Source organism: Diadema setosum, chromosome 20 (genome assembly GCF_964275005.1).
Source record: "Diadema setosum chromosome 20, eeDiaSeto1, whole genome shotgun sequence".
Lineage (NCBI taxonomy): Eukaryota > Metazoa > Echinodermata > Echinoidea > Diadematoida > Diadematidae > Diadema > Diadema setosum.
This window is the reverse complement of record NC_092704.1, coordinates 9,819,731-9,838,810: the sequence shown is the minus strand read 5'-3', so window position 1 is coordinate 9,838,810 and position 19,080 is coordinate 9,819,731. Positions and strand designations below refer to the sequence as shown.

Genomic DNA, 19,080 nt, shown 5'->3' with positions numbered 1-19,080 from the left:
TTACTTGGATTTAGGAACATTTATTGTGCTTTTTCTTCATCTGTCCTGCAAAGCAATCCCTTGTAATACAGGACTTAAAAAAAAAAAAATATTTGGTCAGCTTAGCTTGTATTTATCATTTCCCCACTTTTTAAACAAAATATATTTGTTAATTTGTTTTTTCCTTTCAGAATGTGTTCCTAAATGTGCATCGGTATGTTTTTTGTTAGTTAGTTTGTTTGTTTGTTTGTTTGTTTGTTTGTTTGATTTTTGGTATGCAGGCGTTGGCAGCCCTACATACACAACTTGTTTTGTGCAGGTTTGAATATTTGATTCATGTGAAACTGTACAATGGTTCATGTGTGAACACTGCTATTTCCAAATGCATCTTACTGGAAGACCATTTCTGTTGCTCTAGAGTTGGATGGCATTCTTCGTACAGTTATGCCATTCCCTTACGGACAGTGGTCAGCATTCAAGGGAACATTAAAAGTTGCTCTCATGAAGATTTCTTTCATTGCGTTGACACTTCTGAAAGAGGTTCCTGGTAGTGTTTACTACTTTAAAGCTAGTCTGAGATGAGCATCCTGAGAAATCATGAGTTTGGGTGGATACTGTCAATTAGAAAAAGGTGCATACTCTCCAGCTGAAGAGCTACACTTTATGCCTATCAAGGTTGACTATGACCATGTTCTATTATAGTTGTAGCAGTGTGACCCTGATGCCAATGTGCTAAAATGCAACCTGGTTTGGATATGGCATTCCTCACAAGGTAATAACCCAATGTTCATGCTGACCAGTCTTAGATAATGATTACGTGTAGTGTATTTTGCTATAAAGCGAATCTTCAAGATAGGTACTTTATTCTTTTTATTTCATTCCTTGCATATCTTGATATATTTTAGTAAGTTATTTTTCTTGTACACATTTTGTTTAAAGTGTATCATGGAAATGTAAGAAAGTGTAAATGTGTGTGTGTGTGTGTTTTTTTTTTCAATCCATTGTGAAAAAAAAAAAGTTTATGTAAAATGGATTACATTGGAGCCCATAATGGATTGTGCATTCTTTGCTGTACACACTTTGTAATGTCAAAGAATAAGAAAGGAATAAATTCCCTTTAACAAGAAAAAAAAAATCCTAAATAATTTTAGATGTTGTTCTCTGGAGTCATACCTATCTAATTACTTGCCTTCTTGTTGTTTGATTGTGAATTTGTCTGTCTGCCTATTTACTGTATAATCATCACCCTTGACTAGATGTATATTCTTCAAAGCCTTTTGCCTGGCATCTATACTATACCCCTATATCCCCTTTTATCATTTGGACCACTCTCAAGGAAAGCCATTGCCCCCTACAGAAAATGAAGCAATATCCACCTTTCAACAACAAACAACTCTCGATAATACAACCCATACAATGGAACCTTGTTATTACAAGGTCTGATATAATGAGGTACCTGGTATAACAAGATTATTTTGCAGGTCCTGTAACTATTAAATTCTTTTGTTTTTATCCATGATAAAACAAGGAAATTAGGGTGGTCTCAAAAGTTGCAAGGTCTCCTTTCCACCTTTCTGTACTAACGCAATGGACAATTCAATTGAATTCAATTTCATTCAATTCAAATTAATTCAAATCAATTTTATTGTCCTTTTCTGAAAATTGGTTTTGTTTGCATGCATGGCACTTACATGAAATGCACATTATACAGAAGACAGTTATAAGATAGATTCATACAATACAAGAGATATTCAACAATATGATTTCAATGTAAATGTCAGAGATACATGAAATTGGAGGAAATATTAAATTGTTCATGAATGGAAATAGTGTTAGATGTGATGTGCGTGTATGTATTAATTGTGTCAAGTGTGTGTCAAATTGAGTTTTATAAGAATGGTACGAGTGAGTGTACTTTCATGTCTAAATGAATGATTGTATAAAAGATTATGTGTGTGTGTGTGTGTGTGTGTGTGTGTGTACAGCGTGTATATGTGTGAATGTAAATGAAAGTGGGTGTATGTATTACATTTTCTATGCATAATTATATGTATGTGTATACATATGTGTATACATACATATCTGCATTTTTATGCATATCCCTTTATGTATATAAATAGTATATATATATATATGTATATATATATATATATATATATATATATATATATATATATATACACACACATATGTGCAAGTGTGTGTGTTTATGTACAATGTATACATAGATAAATACACACACATAAAGAAAAGTTTAAACATAAATGAGGAGAAAGAAACTGGAGACAGACTGATGAGACAGGGTAGTGTTTTGGAAGAAACAATACTCTTTTTGAAATAGCCTTGCTTTTATAGTGCATGTTATTGAAATAAATGCACTAATGCAATCACGTTTTAAGAACACGAGCTTTGACATAAAAGCCAGCTGAGCATATCAAAACATCGAGATTGGTCCTGCTCTGCAATCAAGTGGTAGATCCGTCACGCCACTAGCTACCAAACTCGTGGCGCCATACGTTGTATTCTTGGCGACACCGGGGCACACAGTGACTGGCGTTCGATCCACATTCATCCTATCATGCGTGCACGATACTTGCATTGACGGCAATGCGCGCGGCGCCAGCGATGCCAACATAAACTCACACACCACCGTGCCCATTCAACTGTATATTCGTGTCTGATACCGCAACCACACAAGGAAGCCAAACAACTGTACGCCACCAGCACTACAATCGTGTACTACCAATAGCCTACTACACACTCGGTTACCATTGCCTCGGCGTTGACATGATAAAGCCGCTGACGCAGTGACTGTAAACATTATACCGCCGGTGTTGTGTGAAGGAACAAGATGGCCGTGTAACTGTCATCGTCTGTCTGTATGTCTTCCACGCAAAATCAAGTGCTTTCCCATCTCTCATTTCCATGCTTGTCTTCGTCCAAACGAGCACCGCATAGAGTAGAAAAGCCACCATCGCCGTATCGTCTTGACTAGTGCAGAAATTTCACCGCCAGCGCCAAATATTTGCCATGAGTACGAGCGCCAAGCCAGCCGTGGCTGGGACACTAACCCTCGCCGCAACTCCAGCGTTGTACCTTCTCTACAGGCTGCATGAATTCAAGCAGCGATGTAAGGACAGGAATTCAGCAGCCAGTATTCCTTCGACGGAGAGGCATATAACCGAAAAAGATCTCGTTATCCTGAATAGGAAAATCGTAAGTACAATATATATATATATATATATATATATATATATATATATATATATATCTCGTTCTTTTCTATTCTTTTGATAAGTAATATATTCCCCTATCACATCCCTATACCAGCTTATGTTGTCAGTAGCATTCTTTGTATGGCAGATGATTTTACACATTGATTATGTAGAGGTAATCTTAAATATGCACAATCTTACACTGCAGTGTTGTCTTCCATCGTATAATATTTTTAGACTACTGTCTACCAGATATTATAAAAATTTCAACAGCAATTTTAGACCATGTTCAACTGTACATGTATGTATTTTGGTCTTTTGTAGCAGTTTGCAACAAATAATAGTAAGTAAATAAACTGGATTCTGTTTACTTTGACATAGACATAAACATAAAACCAAATAGGTACACATCCACTTAAGTTCCATTGAACATTAATGGTTATACTGTAGTGCATAGCTAGGTATCACTCTGCGTAGTATGCTTTTACTCAGGATGCAATCTTTGCAAAATGTTGATGGTATAGGCAAAGACATTTGCTATGTTATGTGAGTTTAAAGGGAAAGTTTTGGTTGAAATAGGGATTCAGGTTTTAACCGGAATTTTGCGAGATGATTAGAAACCACTTACATTGTATACGAAGTACATGTATATAAGAGCATACAATTTCAAGAGGAATTAAAGGTTGATTTTATGAACGTTGTTGATTAAAACCACTTTGATTTACTTTGGGTTTTTTTTTTTTTTTTTTTTTACATTTCAGCTATTTCAAAACTGATTTTCATCAAATAATTTTTTAATTCGTTTTGAAGTTTTATGCTCTTGAATATTTCCAATAAATGATTTCTAATTTTCTTGTAAAAGAGGGAAAACCTGAATCTCCACCTCAAACAAAAACAAAACCCTTAATCTGCCAGTTGGATTGTGTATTCAATTCAATTCAATTTATTTCCACAAATCTGATAAAAGAGGCAATTACATTGTACATGACAGTATACAAAGGACATCATAAAGGCAAAAAAAAAACATACAAAACATAGGCGTTATATCAAGAGAAGTGGAGGAATCAACATAGGCTTAAACCAGCCTTTCAAGGTCAATCCCCAAGAAATATACATTCAATTATACATTGACAAGACAAAACACACATCATAAAAACTTAAACAGAAGACATTACAAAGTACAAAACTGACAAGAGACAAAACAACAAGGCAAGTTAGCATAATATGTTAATCCTTATACATAATAATTTGATTAAAAATCATACAAAAGCAGAAAAATTATTGACTTAATAAATGTATTTTACATATATGTACATGACCAGGTATATTCCGGTTCATTTAATGGAAAATGTTTTTAGGGTATTATCTTTTAGTGCGTATCTTTCTCAGCCTTGTGTAAACCACATTTAAGCATCTTTGATGCTCTTGTCATAAAAAGCCTAAAAATCATATATGAACATTTGGATTGTGAAAAAAAAAGCATACCAATAATGATTCTTTTTGTTGAAAGTTAGAAAAAAAAAGTTTTCATTTGCTAAGTAGTTGCATCATTGTTCCATATGACAGTGTTATGCATAAACAGGTTTCCTCAAATCTCCTTGGAATACAATTGTAAGTAATAGATAGTATGATTGCTAAAAATGATTTATTACTGATAAGGAACTGACTCCATGTCAGAACCAAAAAATAGTTTTTTGGGCAAAGGGAATATTGTGAGAAGCAGAGGTAAAGGAAAGTCAAACTATAAGTGATCCATGTAGTGATATGTGAAGGTGAAAGATACGGATCAAAGGTAATGAGACACCTGTAGTATGTACATGTATAAAATGCATACTACAGAAATTGATGATAAGTCTGCAAGTCAATTATGTACATTGTACCATCAAAATAACACTTTTTATCTGCTCACATGTACATGCAATGTAAATGTTACTTCCTGTTTGTGATAGAAAGCTGTTGCTTGCAGTAGGCCTATTCACCAAGATCATACCAATTCTGTACATTAGTTTTACGCTGTACATACCTTAGTTTGCTGCAACAGTTTTTTTTAAAGCATTGGCAAAGATTCTATACTTGTTGATTTAACCCGCTGAGGATGGACTAATTTTGCTTCAACACTCATTTCCCATAGACACCTGCCCGAGTGTACTCTGGACTCGTCCTCAACAGGTTAAAAGTGATAAAAAAGATCAGATAACTACTGTAGATATGAAACTGTTTGAAAAGAATGAGTAAAATGTGACCCTGCATCACAAAACCAACAAAAAGTCGCCAGATATGGATTTTCAGTTGAGAGCAGATTCTTAAAAAGCAGACTCTAAGCTTTAAAATGATGTATAACTCTCCCAACCTATCTAAATACTAGAAAGAAAGCACACACTCAAGAAAAGTGTGAACTGAGAAAAGAGGCTCTGAAGTACAGGGTCTATTCAAGTGCTTAACCTTTACCAAGCCGTGCTAGCTGTGCAATGAAAGGGACAAAACACAGGATGTAAACCATTGGAGCAACAACAAGGAAGGGATTAACAGATTAAGCTGAAATTGAATATGTTCTATGAACACATTCTGTCCATGATTAATGTCAACTTTCAAAGCAGTAGAGTTACTCTGTCAAAAGTTATTGGACATGAAAGTGAAGACGGTTTGTGTAAAGGATTTCAAGAAACGAAAAGGGGACTCTAAGACATATCTGATCATTCTATTCTCCCCCAAAAATGGGTTGTAGAAAAACTGCTGAAAACACACTTTCCCATTCATGTTATGATCCCAAACTTACAAATAATGTAGAAGAAGGATAGCTCTTTCAGAAAATATGAAAAACTCAAGATTGACGTGGCTGACCAATTTCACCTTTTTTGAGTCCTCAAGTATGCGACTTTTTGTTCGTTTTGTGATGCATGGTCACAAATGAGACTGATTCATTGCATCATTACTGAAGGTACTCTCTGTATTATATCAAAAGGAATTAGATGAATATAAAGAATGCATACCAGCAAAAATTGATAATTTTATACAGTTATGTTATATTCACATTGCAAATCTAATGAATAAATTCCTATGTGGATAGTAAAGTGTTTCGTTCACAGAATGCATCAACTTAAATATGAGCAGGCAGATAAGGTTTCCCAAAAGACTTGCAAAGAACTTACTTGTTTTTAGAGCTGATTTTGAAGTGCCATGCTCTTCTTACAGTACTGTTAATGGCAGCAGTCGACTGTTAGAAATTATGCATAATGCTGTAGTGGTTGTCATCATTCTTAGGAGTTTTTGTCAAAATATGTCTTGAGTTGACTGTTTTTCCATCTAACTTTCCATCAAAATGTAGTTTATCAACTTAAGAATAGCCAAGAGTCAAGCTTGTTACTCACTTTGTGATACAAAAAGCAAATGAGTAAAAAACAAACAGATTTTACCTGTTTTAAACCTAAGTTTTCCTTGCTTGCAGGTTTGCTTGTGATACATTGTGCATGCTACATGATACACTAAAATCATAGTTTACTATGTTTTCATGAGTTTGTTATGCTATAGATCATACAATTCTTCTTACCTTTCTTCTCATATTGCACCCTATATGAGAAGGAACCTACAAGGAATCTACAAGATTCCTGATGCTGAATGCATCAGGAATCTTGTAGATTAAATTCATTTCAGTGTGAGCGTCTTGTGTTTTAGTTCAACCTTTCATCATTGCTAATGCAGCATATCTTTTTGTAAAATATTGGTGTATTTGTGACATTATTGTGCAAAATAACTCAACCAGTTTATGGTTTGAGGATTTGTTCCATGCAAAGCCATGTATATCTTCTTGTCTCTAGTGGTAATTATCACTTTAAATTCAATTCTATGTGTGTGCTTTGTGTGGAAATTGAATCATGAGTATTGTGGTTAAGGAAAAAGTGTAGGATCATGTAAATTGGTGATGCCCAGAAAATTCCACTTTCTGAACTCCCGATATGCTCAGCTCTCCTAAAGTGATAATAATGTTGCAGTTCTGAGCATAGGCTGGGTTGTGTGTGGAAAACATTTGTGTTTTGCTTGCTTTGGATTCTAGCCTGCCTGCTCATACGGTAGACCCTATGTAATCTGCGGTTGGCACATACCGTGCATGCTTGAACAAATTTGCTAAAACTTGCACGGATGGTCATGTTGGTGTGAGCCATTGTTCTGTACATACATACCCTGGGCATCTGGTAAAATAGCAGATGTTGTTGATGTACAATGTACATGTAGTCTTTTCAAGAAAACATGAAACAAGGCAGAGCTCTGCATCAGTTACAGTGTATTAACACTACAAGAATTAATGTGTACTAGATTGCCACATTTCGTATTGTACATGTGTTTCTTTTCATGCAAGAGTAAAGTGTGTATCATGAAATCATACTTAAAGGGAAGATGTAGGATGTACATGTAGCTATACGCATTGCATCCACAATAGAGAGACTGAATGACATTTTAACTTGAATTTAATTGTGGCAGTTGATAATAGTGAGTTCAATCTACAGCCATTTATCTCTTATTTTTAAGCCGTAACCCTGAAAAAAATGATAATGTATGATAAACGCTGTCATATCCCTTTGCTGCTCATTTTTCACCGCAAGTAGCAATTCTCTTATTTAATGGCTGATATGATTTGGAAAGCCATGGCAGACCGATGCCAACGTAGTCAGGCTTGCTATGGTAGCACATACAAAATAGCTACACTTGTAGTTGCACACCAATGAATTACAGTAGTCAGCAGTGTATAGTTTATCATCTTTGCAGCAAGGACAAGAGCTTAATGGATTCCACAGTTCTAAGTGCTGCATACAATGTAATATCTATGCATGTATTACCCCCCAGCCGGACAAATACACACACTGTGCACACACACACACACACACACACACATACACACATACACACACAGCATTAACACCAAGTCAATGCGAATTTGAGTCCCACTGTTCTGTGTAGTGTATATATTTGACATCTTCCACTGCCCAGATACAAAGTGTGTCTCTATTTTGGAAGGCTGACGGTATACATACTGTAGACGGAAAGAGTCAATCTCATGCACACGGGAACATATTGCTGCTGATCTATGTAAAGCACGTTGCATAAGATCGAAAGTGACACCGGTGCTGCGTTCTCCAGATAGCACCGGGCCTGACGAGGAGAGTAATTTGTTTCAATCTAAATATTTAGGCAATCAATCACGTGATGATGTGAAAACGGTCGACGTGGGGGGAAAGAATGGAGAAGGCAGCTGTGTGTACGTGTGCGGGCATGTGTGTATGAGAATGTGTCTGTTTGTATGTGAGTACATGCTTTCCTTTTTTTTCAATCAAATTTCTGTAGGTGTGGTGCTGGGGGGGGGGGTGATCCTTTGTGGCAAATTAATCCAAAAAAAATTCAAGGAATTGCCCAAGATAAACTCACTTTGGTTCATATCATACAGTCTGTATACTTTATTTGTTTGTTTGTTTGTTTGTTTGTGTGTGCATGTGATGTGTGTGTGTTTTCAGCATGTAGATAAAATTGAAATGCCAGGCATCATTCCAATACACCCATTATTCGCTACTGATCTAAACAGCATCCCAAAGAGTGATTATGAGTTCATGGAAAGGCAGTATAGGGAACAAATTCAGTGTATTTGGTTTATTACTTATCAATCTCGCTTAATTGTGCACCGGATGACGTCAGACATACAAAACTGGTCAGTGTTACGGGGAAATATATTCAGAGTATGAAAAACGATCCAGGGGAAATTCATCAACGAGAAGAATGAGATTGCTGTCTTCAAATGTAGTGAATTCTGATTGTAGTCAAAGATTTGTTCTGTGAAAAACACAAGATTTTCTGGAAAGGTTACTTCCTTCCCTCAGCTCCTCCTCCCCCCACAAAATTACTCTCCAGAGCATGTTGTCAATAATGCTGGAGCTGAGATCTCCTTCTTTCAGAGAATGAGAGGGTAAGGTGGAGAGTAGAATGAAAGTTTGCAGCAGCACATGAAATACCAAACCTGCAGCAATCCTGACAGTGACTGTAGCAGGAAGACATACTTATAGTTTAAAGTAATACCGGTAATAACAGAACCAGAGAAAAAAAGGATTTTGTACTCTGGTTCATTTCTCCATCAAATACACCATACTGTATACGCTGAATATTTCGCAATGTTTTTATTTTCGCGAATTTTGCGAGTGGGGTGCTATTCGCGAAATTAAAGACACGCGAAAATATTGGCTCCGATCCTGATGTGAATGTGACGTATGCGTATACATTTCTCTGTTTAGTACAGGACTCCATGATCACGAATTTAACCACTCGCGAAATCGTCGGGAATTCCCAATTCGCGAAATATATGGCGTATACATAACAGTAATTGTACACGTATACTGCAAAATACCCACATTCCACAGAGATTTTTTTCTCACTGGTCACTCATCGGAAGCAGAGTTTTTTGCATGCTTCCAGCCACCAACCAAAAGGGCTTTTTACACTTGTAAATTTTTGCTTAGTCCTGTACCAACGGTGGGGCTAAGGGGGGGCCTTAGCCCCACCGTTGGTATGGGACTATCCTTAGCCCACTTTCTGTTTACACTCGTTTTTGCCAAAGTGGGCTAGCCCCACCGATAATCCCGTACTATCTGGCCCTGCAAAATAGCAGGGTTAGCACCGCAATTGCGGTACCAAGCAAGTGAGTGTAAACAGAACGAAAAAATAATCCGGGGCTAAGCGACGGAGACAAAGTCCGACCCCCACTGACCAATCAGAAACGAGGTAATCAAGTGCTGCCGGTGCGTGCGTGTACGTGTCAGTGCACAGTGTAATCATGAATATTCATGTGGTTTGGAAAGTCCGGGGCTAAGAAATGCCAGTGTAAAAAGGTCAGTTTTCTCCTTAGCCCAAGACAAGAGATAGTACAGGACTAATTGGCCAGTGTAAAAAGCTGAAGAAATTGGTACGGGACTAACGATAGTCCTGGGTCAGAGAAAATCCGGGGTTAAGAAACACAAGTGTAAAAAGGGCTAAAGTGTATCGGATCCCAGTCTGATGAATCTGCCCATGTTTGTTGACAATTAGTTCAGTGTCAGATGTGGCGGGTGTTGTCTGATAAGGCAAGATTGTCCAATGAGGTTTACATGTATGTACGTGCAACATATGATGTGTCTGACACTAACCTGATAGTCGACCAACATAAGTCGGTTTCATCAGACTACAATCTGATACACTTTGATGGGTGGCCGGAAGCAAAAAAAAAATTGCTTCTGATGAGTGACAAATGAGAAAAAATCACTGTGGAATGGGGGTGACACTGTACACTTTGAACAAGGGAAAGTGTTTTGGACATTTGTTGTGAAGGCAGCTCTTCAAAGTTCTTGGAATTCAAGAATAAAAGTAAAGTGCTTGTGACAACACTTATTGTTTTCTTCACCTCGGGTGTAAAAATGCCGAAGTAGCAGGTAAACAGCTCTTGACAGTTTTCCCAATTATTCCTCTTAAAAAGGTATATCAGAGAAATTGAAGTAAGTCTATCTTGAGAAAGATGCATTAATGAAGTTATTGTGCATGAAATGAAACAACAACACATTTGTTAAACCGTCCTTGCATCATCATTAAACAGAGAATAGGGAGAAATTGTGCTTTTATGAAAATCGGTGTCATTATAATTTCCTGCAATATTATATATTGTGGTCTGAAAAGAGGGTGGTGATTAATGTGTTTCAAACATTAACTGTAATTAGGTTCATGTCTTTTTTTTACAGTTCAACAGTATCAACTCTTTTCATGTTGCAGCCTATGATTCAGGGGTGAACGTGAAAATGCATTGTTTTACTATTGCATCATTATAATAGCACTGTGTATCTATGTTCGATTAGCCGTGATCAGTTTTACACTTATCATGAACATTAGAATCAGCTTGAGGGTCAGCAGGGCAGTTGTGCAAAGAGGCTTGTAGTTTTTACCTACTCATCAAAAGCTTTAAGAGATATAATGCCAGAACGCCGTGTATATTTTGCATGTACGTGCTCAATATTTCCCACAATTCTAAGGGCGTGTAAGGCAATCGCTCAAGTGGTTGAATTTGCCATTTTTGAACAACAATAACAGAATGGGAAATGACTGCAGTGGTTGTCCCTTTTCAAAAAGCAAAGTTTGGGGTTTCCTACTTCAGAGCCCTCTTGCATAAAAAGATGCAATCAAACATACCAGGTAAGTCAGAGAATCAGACATAAGTCAGGTATCAGCCAATCAGAATTGAGTATTCAGAGACTTACAAGTCTTATTTTTTGACTAAATTTGATCTCAGCTTTTATACAACAGGACTCAGAGGTGATATAGACAGTATATTTGCATGAGTGCAGTATTTTAGCTTAATTGTTGTTAAATAGTGAGTAGCAGTCAAATCACATAATTCACAGAAATAAAAACTCAAAAAACATTTGCTGTATGCAGTAATGTACACTGTACATTAAGCTCCAATGAACATTCTTTACTTTCCATCAGATTCAGCCAAAACTTAAAATGTAGCAATAAATCTTCAAAGCAAAAAGATTTTACACCCCGCGTTCACATTGGTCCCCGCGACGCGGGGAAAGTCCCGAGCTGTGGGACTTTCTCCTCAAAAACCATAATGTGAACGCTCGCTGGGACTTGTCCCCTCGTCCCCGCGAAGCAAGTCGGGTACGGGGACAAGATTTGGAGGGGAGAGTGACCTTGGGGCGCAATTGATAGCGTCCAGCTGTGGTCATCAAATGTGCGCATGCGCTATGCCTGGATTCCAGTGGCAGAGCTCGCTCCAAGCCCCAAAATGCCCCCACAGCTCGGGGACAGATGAGATACCAATGTGAACGGTCAGTCGTAAAAAAGATAAGATCTCTTGTGGCTGTCCCCGCGTCGCGGGGACCAATGTGAACGCGGGGACAGTTTGGCCTGAATCTTAACTTACACTGAGTGTGAGCAAAGCAACTGTCACTATTAAAGTTAGTTAATTTTTAAATGAGCAGTTGCTGTTAGAGAACCTTGAAATAAGTGTCACTGCGAAAATCACTTGAAGTGTTTTAATCTTAAAAAAAACAAAACAAAAACAATACGGAACCTTTAAATAAGAAGTTTTCCTTCTTTAATTTATGTCTAGGCCTACAAGCCATACTGCAGAACTGGAATGAAAAAGAGATTTAAATACAAGAATTAATTGTCATTTTCAATAATTTGATGTATTGAAAGGTGACTGCTGTTGGGTTCAAGTTTGTGTTAACAAGATTTGGCTTCTTTTTTTTCCCCCTTAAATACAATCATTGCAGACAATCATCACAATATATTTCATTATCATGGAAAAAGGAAGATCCTGAATAAGAAAATCTAAGGGTTAGATGTGATTAACCGCCTTTAAGCTCTGCATGGGCTAGTGTTGCTGGATTTGAAGAGCCAGCGTGCCCAATGAGCCCGAACATTGAGCAAGCCATAATCAACCTGCGGGCATGCTCCACTGCCAGCCACATGTCAACGTACTTGTTACTTTCGGAGCATGATGTGCAATAAAAGTCATGTTTAATCCAACACTCTCGACATGGTTGAAGCATGATTTACATCTGTCTGGCTTCTGTTATTGTTGTTTTATTTTATTTTTTATTTTTCCATGTGGCAGCTATACTGTGAGTCAGGATATTACTTTGTGTACAAGGAGAAATATGTTTCCTTATTTGTTGGTGTTGTTCTCTTTTTTTTTTCATATCAGTCCAGAATGCTTCATTGGTCCTGTTTTCAAGCCTCTTTCTTGATGTACACACAAGACATAAATGTGTCCTCGCTGCGGTGAAAATGGTAGCATCGCTTTGTTCTAATATACATCTATATTTCACAACAGTCATTTGTGCACCGTTTCTGTAACATTTTCATGCAAATGCAAATGCCCCTGCTTTTCACAGTGCTGTAGTAACAAGGAATCATGAAAAAAGCTGAACTGCAGAATGTGACTTGTCCATTCTGCTTACAAGTGCTTTTGTTCTCCACAAATGCAAGCAAATCTAAAATCAACTTTGTACAAAATACAAAGCTGACTTTCCTTTTTTATTTCATTTTTTTTTTATTTCATTCTCATTTTTCTTCCAACAAAACATAACACAAGGTAAATCAGAAAATCCATCATAAGCATACATGTATATACATTACAAAGTGCAAAGGATAAACGATAGTCAACAAACTAATAGAAATAAGTTATGTATACATATGGGAAAATGCAAAGTTATGTTTTGAGGAGATAAAAAAAAAGAGAACTGAGAGGTCCATGAATAAAAACAGTGCTTGTAGATTGTGGACCACTCAAGCATTTCTTCCGAAAATACTTACTACAATTACAAATACATTACACAAAAATGATTTAGACAAAATAGAACAAACAACAGAGACACAACAACATGACATATGACTAAAGTGAGGGGGATACGATTGAACGGAATGGGACAAAAACAAAATTAACAGAAGAAAAGGGAAGAAAGAAAGCAAATGCCTCAACATTCTCTCCATTTTTCTCCTGGAAATTTACTTTTGTGCACTTGCATGAAATTCTTTCATTCATACATTTTTTTTCAATAATTAAATCATTTAGAAATATGTACAGTGCAAAATTTTTATAATAATTGTAAGCGATCTAAAATCTAAAATCTGTTATCTTTATACAAAATGCAAAGCTCATTTTCCTTTACCTCAGCATTCTCTCTATTTTTCTTCCTCTGGAAATTTACATTGTTTACTTGCCTGAAATTCATTCATTCATATATTCATTCAGTAATAAAATCATTTGGAAATACAGTGCAACATATTTCTAATAATTGTAAGTCATATCATGTACAGGAACAATTCAATAAAAGCCAGGGGTTGTTAAAATAGAGGGTGATACTGTTAAAGTGCAGTAAAGTCATTAAATAGAAATCAACCATACATATATATACTTTGTATGTATTGCAGAAGGACATGTCTACATAGATTTAAAAAAGAAAAGAAGAAGACAAAGACAATTAGATGTGCTAAAGTGCTGTTACAGAAGAAAAACCCAGAACACTCGGCAAATGGCTTTCCTTACTACTAAAAGTAATAGGAAAGACCCCTGTGGATGACCCACACCATGCAGTCAAAGCATCTAATAAAGTTCTTGCCATTTTGAAGTGCATGCTTGTCATGTGTAGGTGAATACTCAGTTGATCGTGGGCAGCCAGATGATAAATCCAATAAAGTTTTGGTGGTGTGGGAGTCCCTCCCCCACCCCCCCCCCCCCATCAGCACACTTGTTTAGTGCCTGCATGTGTATGTACATGTATCGTTGATGTGCATTTGTACCATTCATGTTTGCTCCATGGGAGTGTACTGTAACATTGGCACCAACACTTAATATAATCCGCACCATAATCAAATTGTCTGAGAGCCTGCATGGGTACTGCTATTTTGGGGCTCCGGGAGAGAAAAAAAAAATCCACTCTGGATAAATTGATAATCCGTGGAATGGAATGGAATGCGCAGTATATTATGCAGCTTTTTGCTCTATAGCTTCTGTAAGTGCATGTTTAAAAATACAAATGGATGGTCGGCATTGTGATGCCAGGAGTGTAAAGGAGGGAAGTGGGGGGGGGGGGGGGAATGGACTTGTGCTAATGGCAAAAGGAGAAGCATACTCTTGGTTATGTATGCTAATATATTGATCCTTGACTTGCCTGCCAATTTGTCCCTATACTACCGTATCTCTGACCTTTTGTTTCAAATGTGATCCTGCCATGTGATCCGTTAGTGTGCACTGGAGAAGCTAGCTTGCTATAGGGCCAAACCGTGAGCAAATGCTGTACGGGGGATCTGGAATATTAAGGTGCAAAAGAAAAAAAAAAAATCTGCAGCAAATATTGCTTCTGTGCACGTCACCTCGTGACGTCTGCCGCCGGCGCTGGTTGGTTTGATAACGGGGCCCAAATCCGATTTGTGCTGTGTATGATGCCTGCAAACAAATGCTAGCAGCTCGATATTCATTGCCCCGCATCAGTATAAATTCTGACATTTTGAGTTCAGGGTGCAAATCATGCGCCCCGTCATATACTACTCCTGCCCACCGTCATGGCTTTGCTGAAAGTGATCCTTGGCTAACATAGAAATATTGTCTGGATTTGCACTCATATTGAAGTGATACCCATTAAAGTGTTTATGACCTGAAAAGATAAGTAAGCTGCCTGAATTTTGAAAAATTGCAATGCAAACAGTCTCCTACCATCAAAGATCCAATTTGGTTATGAATGCTCAGTGAAGCCACAAAGTATTCATAGGTGCTAGATATTGGTGTGTATCATTGCTGGAAGCAAACATTTTGTTTTTGATCTTATTGTGTTCCATCTTTCTCAAATGTACAAGCGTTATGTACTCGAAACTCAGATTATCATGAAAGACCATTGTATTTCTGTTTCTCTCCTCAAATGAAAAAGAAAAAAAATGATGATTTCAGAGTGCTGTGATGATGTAAGGGTTCAAGAAGTTCACAATTTCTTGCTTCCACCTGTAAGTCAGGTTTATTCAAAGTAAGAAAGAGTTTAAGAAAGAAAACAGGAGAAGAATTGAGGTGGGGGTGGAAGTATAGGAGACAGAACAGAGAAAGGAATGGAAGGAAGAGAAAAGCTATAGAAGAGAATGGAAGAGGTAAAGAAAGAAATGTGTTACACGTGTAGGGATAGGAAAGAAATTGGAGAAAGGAATCCAGTGAGAATTAAGCCAGTGGATGTTTGATGCTCACTGCGACAGTGCATTAATAAAGCACAGATGAGAAAGGTAAAGGTGCGTGCGATTGGGCTTTAACCAAAGTTTTCTAAAGCTACCAAGCTTCTTCTTTTTATGCCTCCGCCACGAAGTGGTGCCGGAGGCATTATGTTTTCGGGTTGTCCGTCCGTCCGTACGTCCGCACGTCCGTACGTACTTCCGTCCGCTTTCGTTTACGCGATAACTTGAGTAATATTTACTGGAATTTTACCAAACTTGGTCCAAGTATGACGTATGATGGGGCAATGATTTGATAAGATTTTGGGTGAAATCGGCTAAAGGTCAAAGGTCAAAGGTCAAGGTCAAATCATGAAATTGTATCCGTTTACGCGATAACTCAAGACTGGATGGAGCAAATTTCACCAAACTTTGTTGGAGGATGATGTATGATGGGACAATTACCTGATTAGTTTTTCATTGAAATTGGACAGAGGTCAAAGGTCAAAGATCAAGGTCAAATCCTAAAATTTATCTTTTTACGTGATAACTCAAAACTGGATGAAGCAACTTTCACCAAACTTGGTCCAAGGATGATGTATGATGGGACAATTAGTTCAGTAGATTTTAGTGACATTGGCAAGAGGTCAAAGGTCAAAATGTCAAGGTCAAATGCTAAAAATGTTGCTATTTCCCCCATATCTATGCAATGCCCGCAGTTATTTTCTTGAAACTTAGTGTAGACATGTACTACTGCGTAAAGATTCTCCAGAGAGAGTTTCATGTCATAAGGTCAAAGGTCAAAAGGTCAAAGGTTAGGTGAAAATGTTGCAATATCACTTTTCTCGCAATGATTCATATAGTATCTTCATGGAACTTGGTACATATGCATGTACTGACTGGCAGGGATTATCTAGGGAATTTAGGGGTCATGGGTCAATAGTCAGGGGGGTCAAAGGTCAAGGTCAACTTCTCAAAATGTTACTATTTCCCTCATATACTAGTATATGCAATGATTGCATTACCGGTATTAGTTTTAAAATTGAATATATGTGCATGTATTACTTAATGGAGATTCTCTTGGAAATTTCCCGCCAGAAGGTCAAAGGTCAAAGGTTAAGGGTCAAAGGTCAGGTTTAAATGCAAAGAAAAAAAGATACATTTTTTACTGTAATTACACTGTTTCTTCATACCTTGAAAATTATACTCAATGCATAAACTTATAATAAGGTCGGTCAGAAGTCAAGTAAACATTTTCAATTCCCCAAATATGTGTACCTGCACTCTTTAATAGACAATTATAGCAAACTCAGTTCGTGGAAAGTGAACATTCAAGATATTTCTGACAAACCTGTTATTTCGATATTTTGCCAGTTATGTGAAACTGTCATCACACATTGTGAAGACATTGTACTATACACCTATTGGGAGAATCATGCATTATGGCGGAGGCATCAGTCGCCAAAGCGACATTTCTAGTTTTTTTTCTGCCTTTCTCGCTCAGTCTCCCCCCTCTCTCTCTCTCTTTGTCCTGACGTCACTCAGTTTTGTCAGGCGTACATTACCACGACACCTGCTACCACAAGCTTGTGCAGCTAATGATGATAGTAATTAGGACCCTCCACCTGTAACCATGACGCAGTTCATTCCCGCACCACCAATTGTCTTTTCCGCCTAGATGTCGCCCTCCATCCTCCGTCGCCAGCGAGAAACTCTGGCCGTCGTCTGCGAAGCAGAAGGCCGTATAGATTTCGCTGCAGCTCTAACGAACACAGTTGATGCACTTTTAGCTCTCAAGTGATGCATGATGAGATGTAGCTACTCGGTAGCTGAGAGGACTTTTGAAATGTACATTATTCAAGGAGTCCTCGTAAGCACTCATATGAGAAGCAAAAAGCCATGATCAAGATTCACAGGCTCTGTATGCACCAATACATATTATATATTTCTCAGCTGACAAGTAATGATGTGTAATTTAGTAAAAGAGGTTGCTGTACAGCAAGGCACACATGTACAAGTGTGTATATCGCAGAAGCCCTCCTCGATCATAAACTGTGTATATTTTAGAAGCAGAAGGACATAAAGCGCACATGCTAAAGAGACAGAGATGATACATATTCACACCTATATCTTCCATATTTTATTAGCCTGTGTAATGATATTGTAGGTGAGTCAGGTTGTGTATTTCAATATCAGGACAGAGAATTAATTTCTGCTAAAAACCCTTATGTGCATTTCACAAAGATGATTTGACTTTTTTTCACCATATTTATACGTATATATATATATATATATATATATATATATATATATATGAAGGGTTTGTTTGCAAAAACCGATAAGTCCATTTTTGAAGATTTGGAAGTACGATCTCTGTCATAATGTACAAAATAATACCTTTTAAATGATATATTGGTCACTACATACATTCGTATAAAGGTACATTTTTGAAGTTATGGACAAAAGAAGCAAAAATTTTCTTATTATTCTCTTTATTTTTCTTGACCTTTAATCGCAAATATCTCCATTTGGCAAATATGGACTTATCGGTTTTTGCAAACAAACTCTTCATATATATATATATATATATATATATATATATATATCACTTCTGCTGTCATATAAGATTGTATGTATGATTATAATTATTTTGTGTATGTTGCCCGTACATTTTAGACTCGCACGCCTGCTGGCCATACAACAGTTTCTTATCATAGCCCATTCTGTTTCAGCACCAAAGAGCTTTGAGCATTCAGAGTTATATATTATATGACAATTAGAAAAGAGCAAAAAAAAAAATCATCACCATTTTAGCATTTCATTTTATTTTTAAAGCATTTTAGACCAAAGAACATGCTCACACCTACAACACAGTGATTATGACATCCCGGAATGACATACATCGTAGTACAACTCTTTATGGTAAATGTCATAATTGATTGGTTTACTCATGCGATCCTGACTGTTGAATTCATCATTCAAATGAGATTCCTTGAAAATATTTTCCTCAGTTTATATCCCTAATGTATATCTACTGAGCAAAGAATAAATCAGTTGCTCACTTTAATCATTAACTCATATTTACTTTATGAACCCTGGCGTACGAGCTATAGAATATACATGGTCCTTGTGCCCTTTTTCCTGGTATTTTGGTCCCTGGGAAGGAGCCTGAGTGGTGAAA

The 19,080-nt window shown here is 37.1% G+C and overlaps 1 protein-coding gene across 1 annotated transcript in view; it reads left to right on the top strand.

The window, feature by feature from the left end:
• Positions 1-2,826: 2,826 nt before the first annotated feature.
• The window catches only part of LOC140244092 (uncharacterized), a 65,625-nt gene continuing 49,371 nt past the window's right edge, over positions 2,827-19,080 (top strand). Inside the window, exon 1 of the mRNA XM_072323740.1 lies at positions 2,827-3,195. Coding sequence (XP_072179841.1) covers positions 3,010-3,195 — 186 coding nt within the window. The 5' untranslated portion in view covers positions 2,827-3,009. The remainder of the gene's footprint in view (positions 3,196-19,080) is intronic.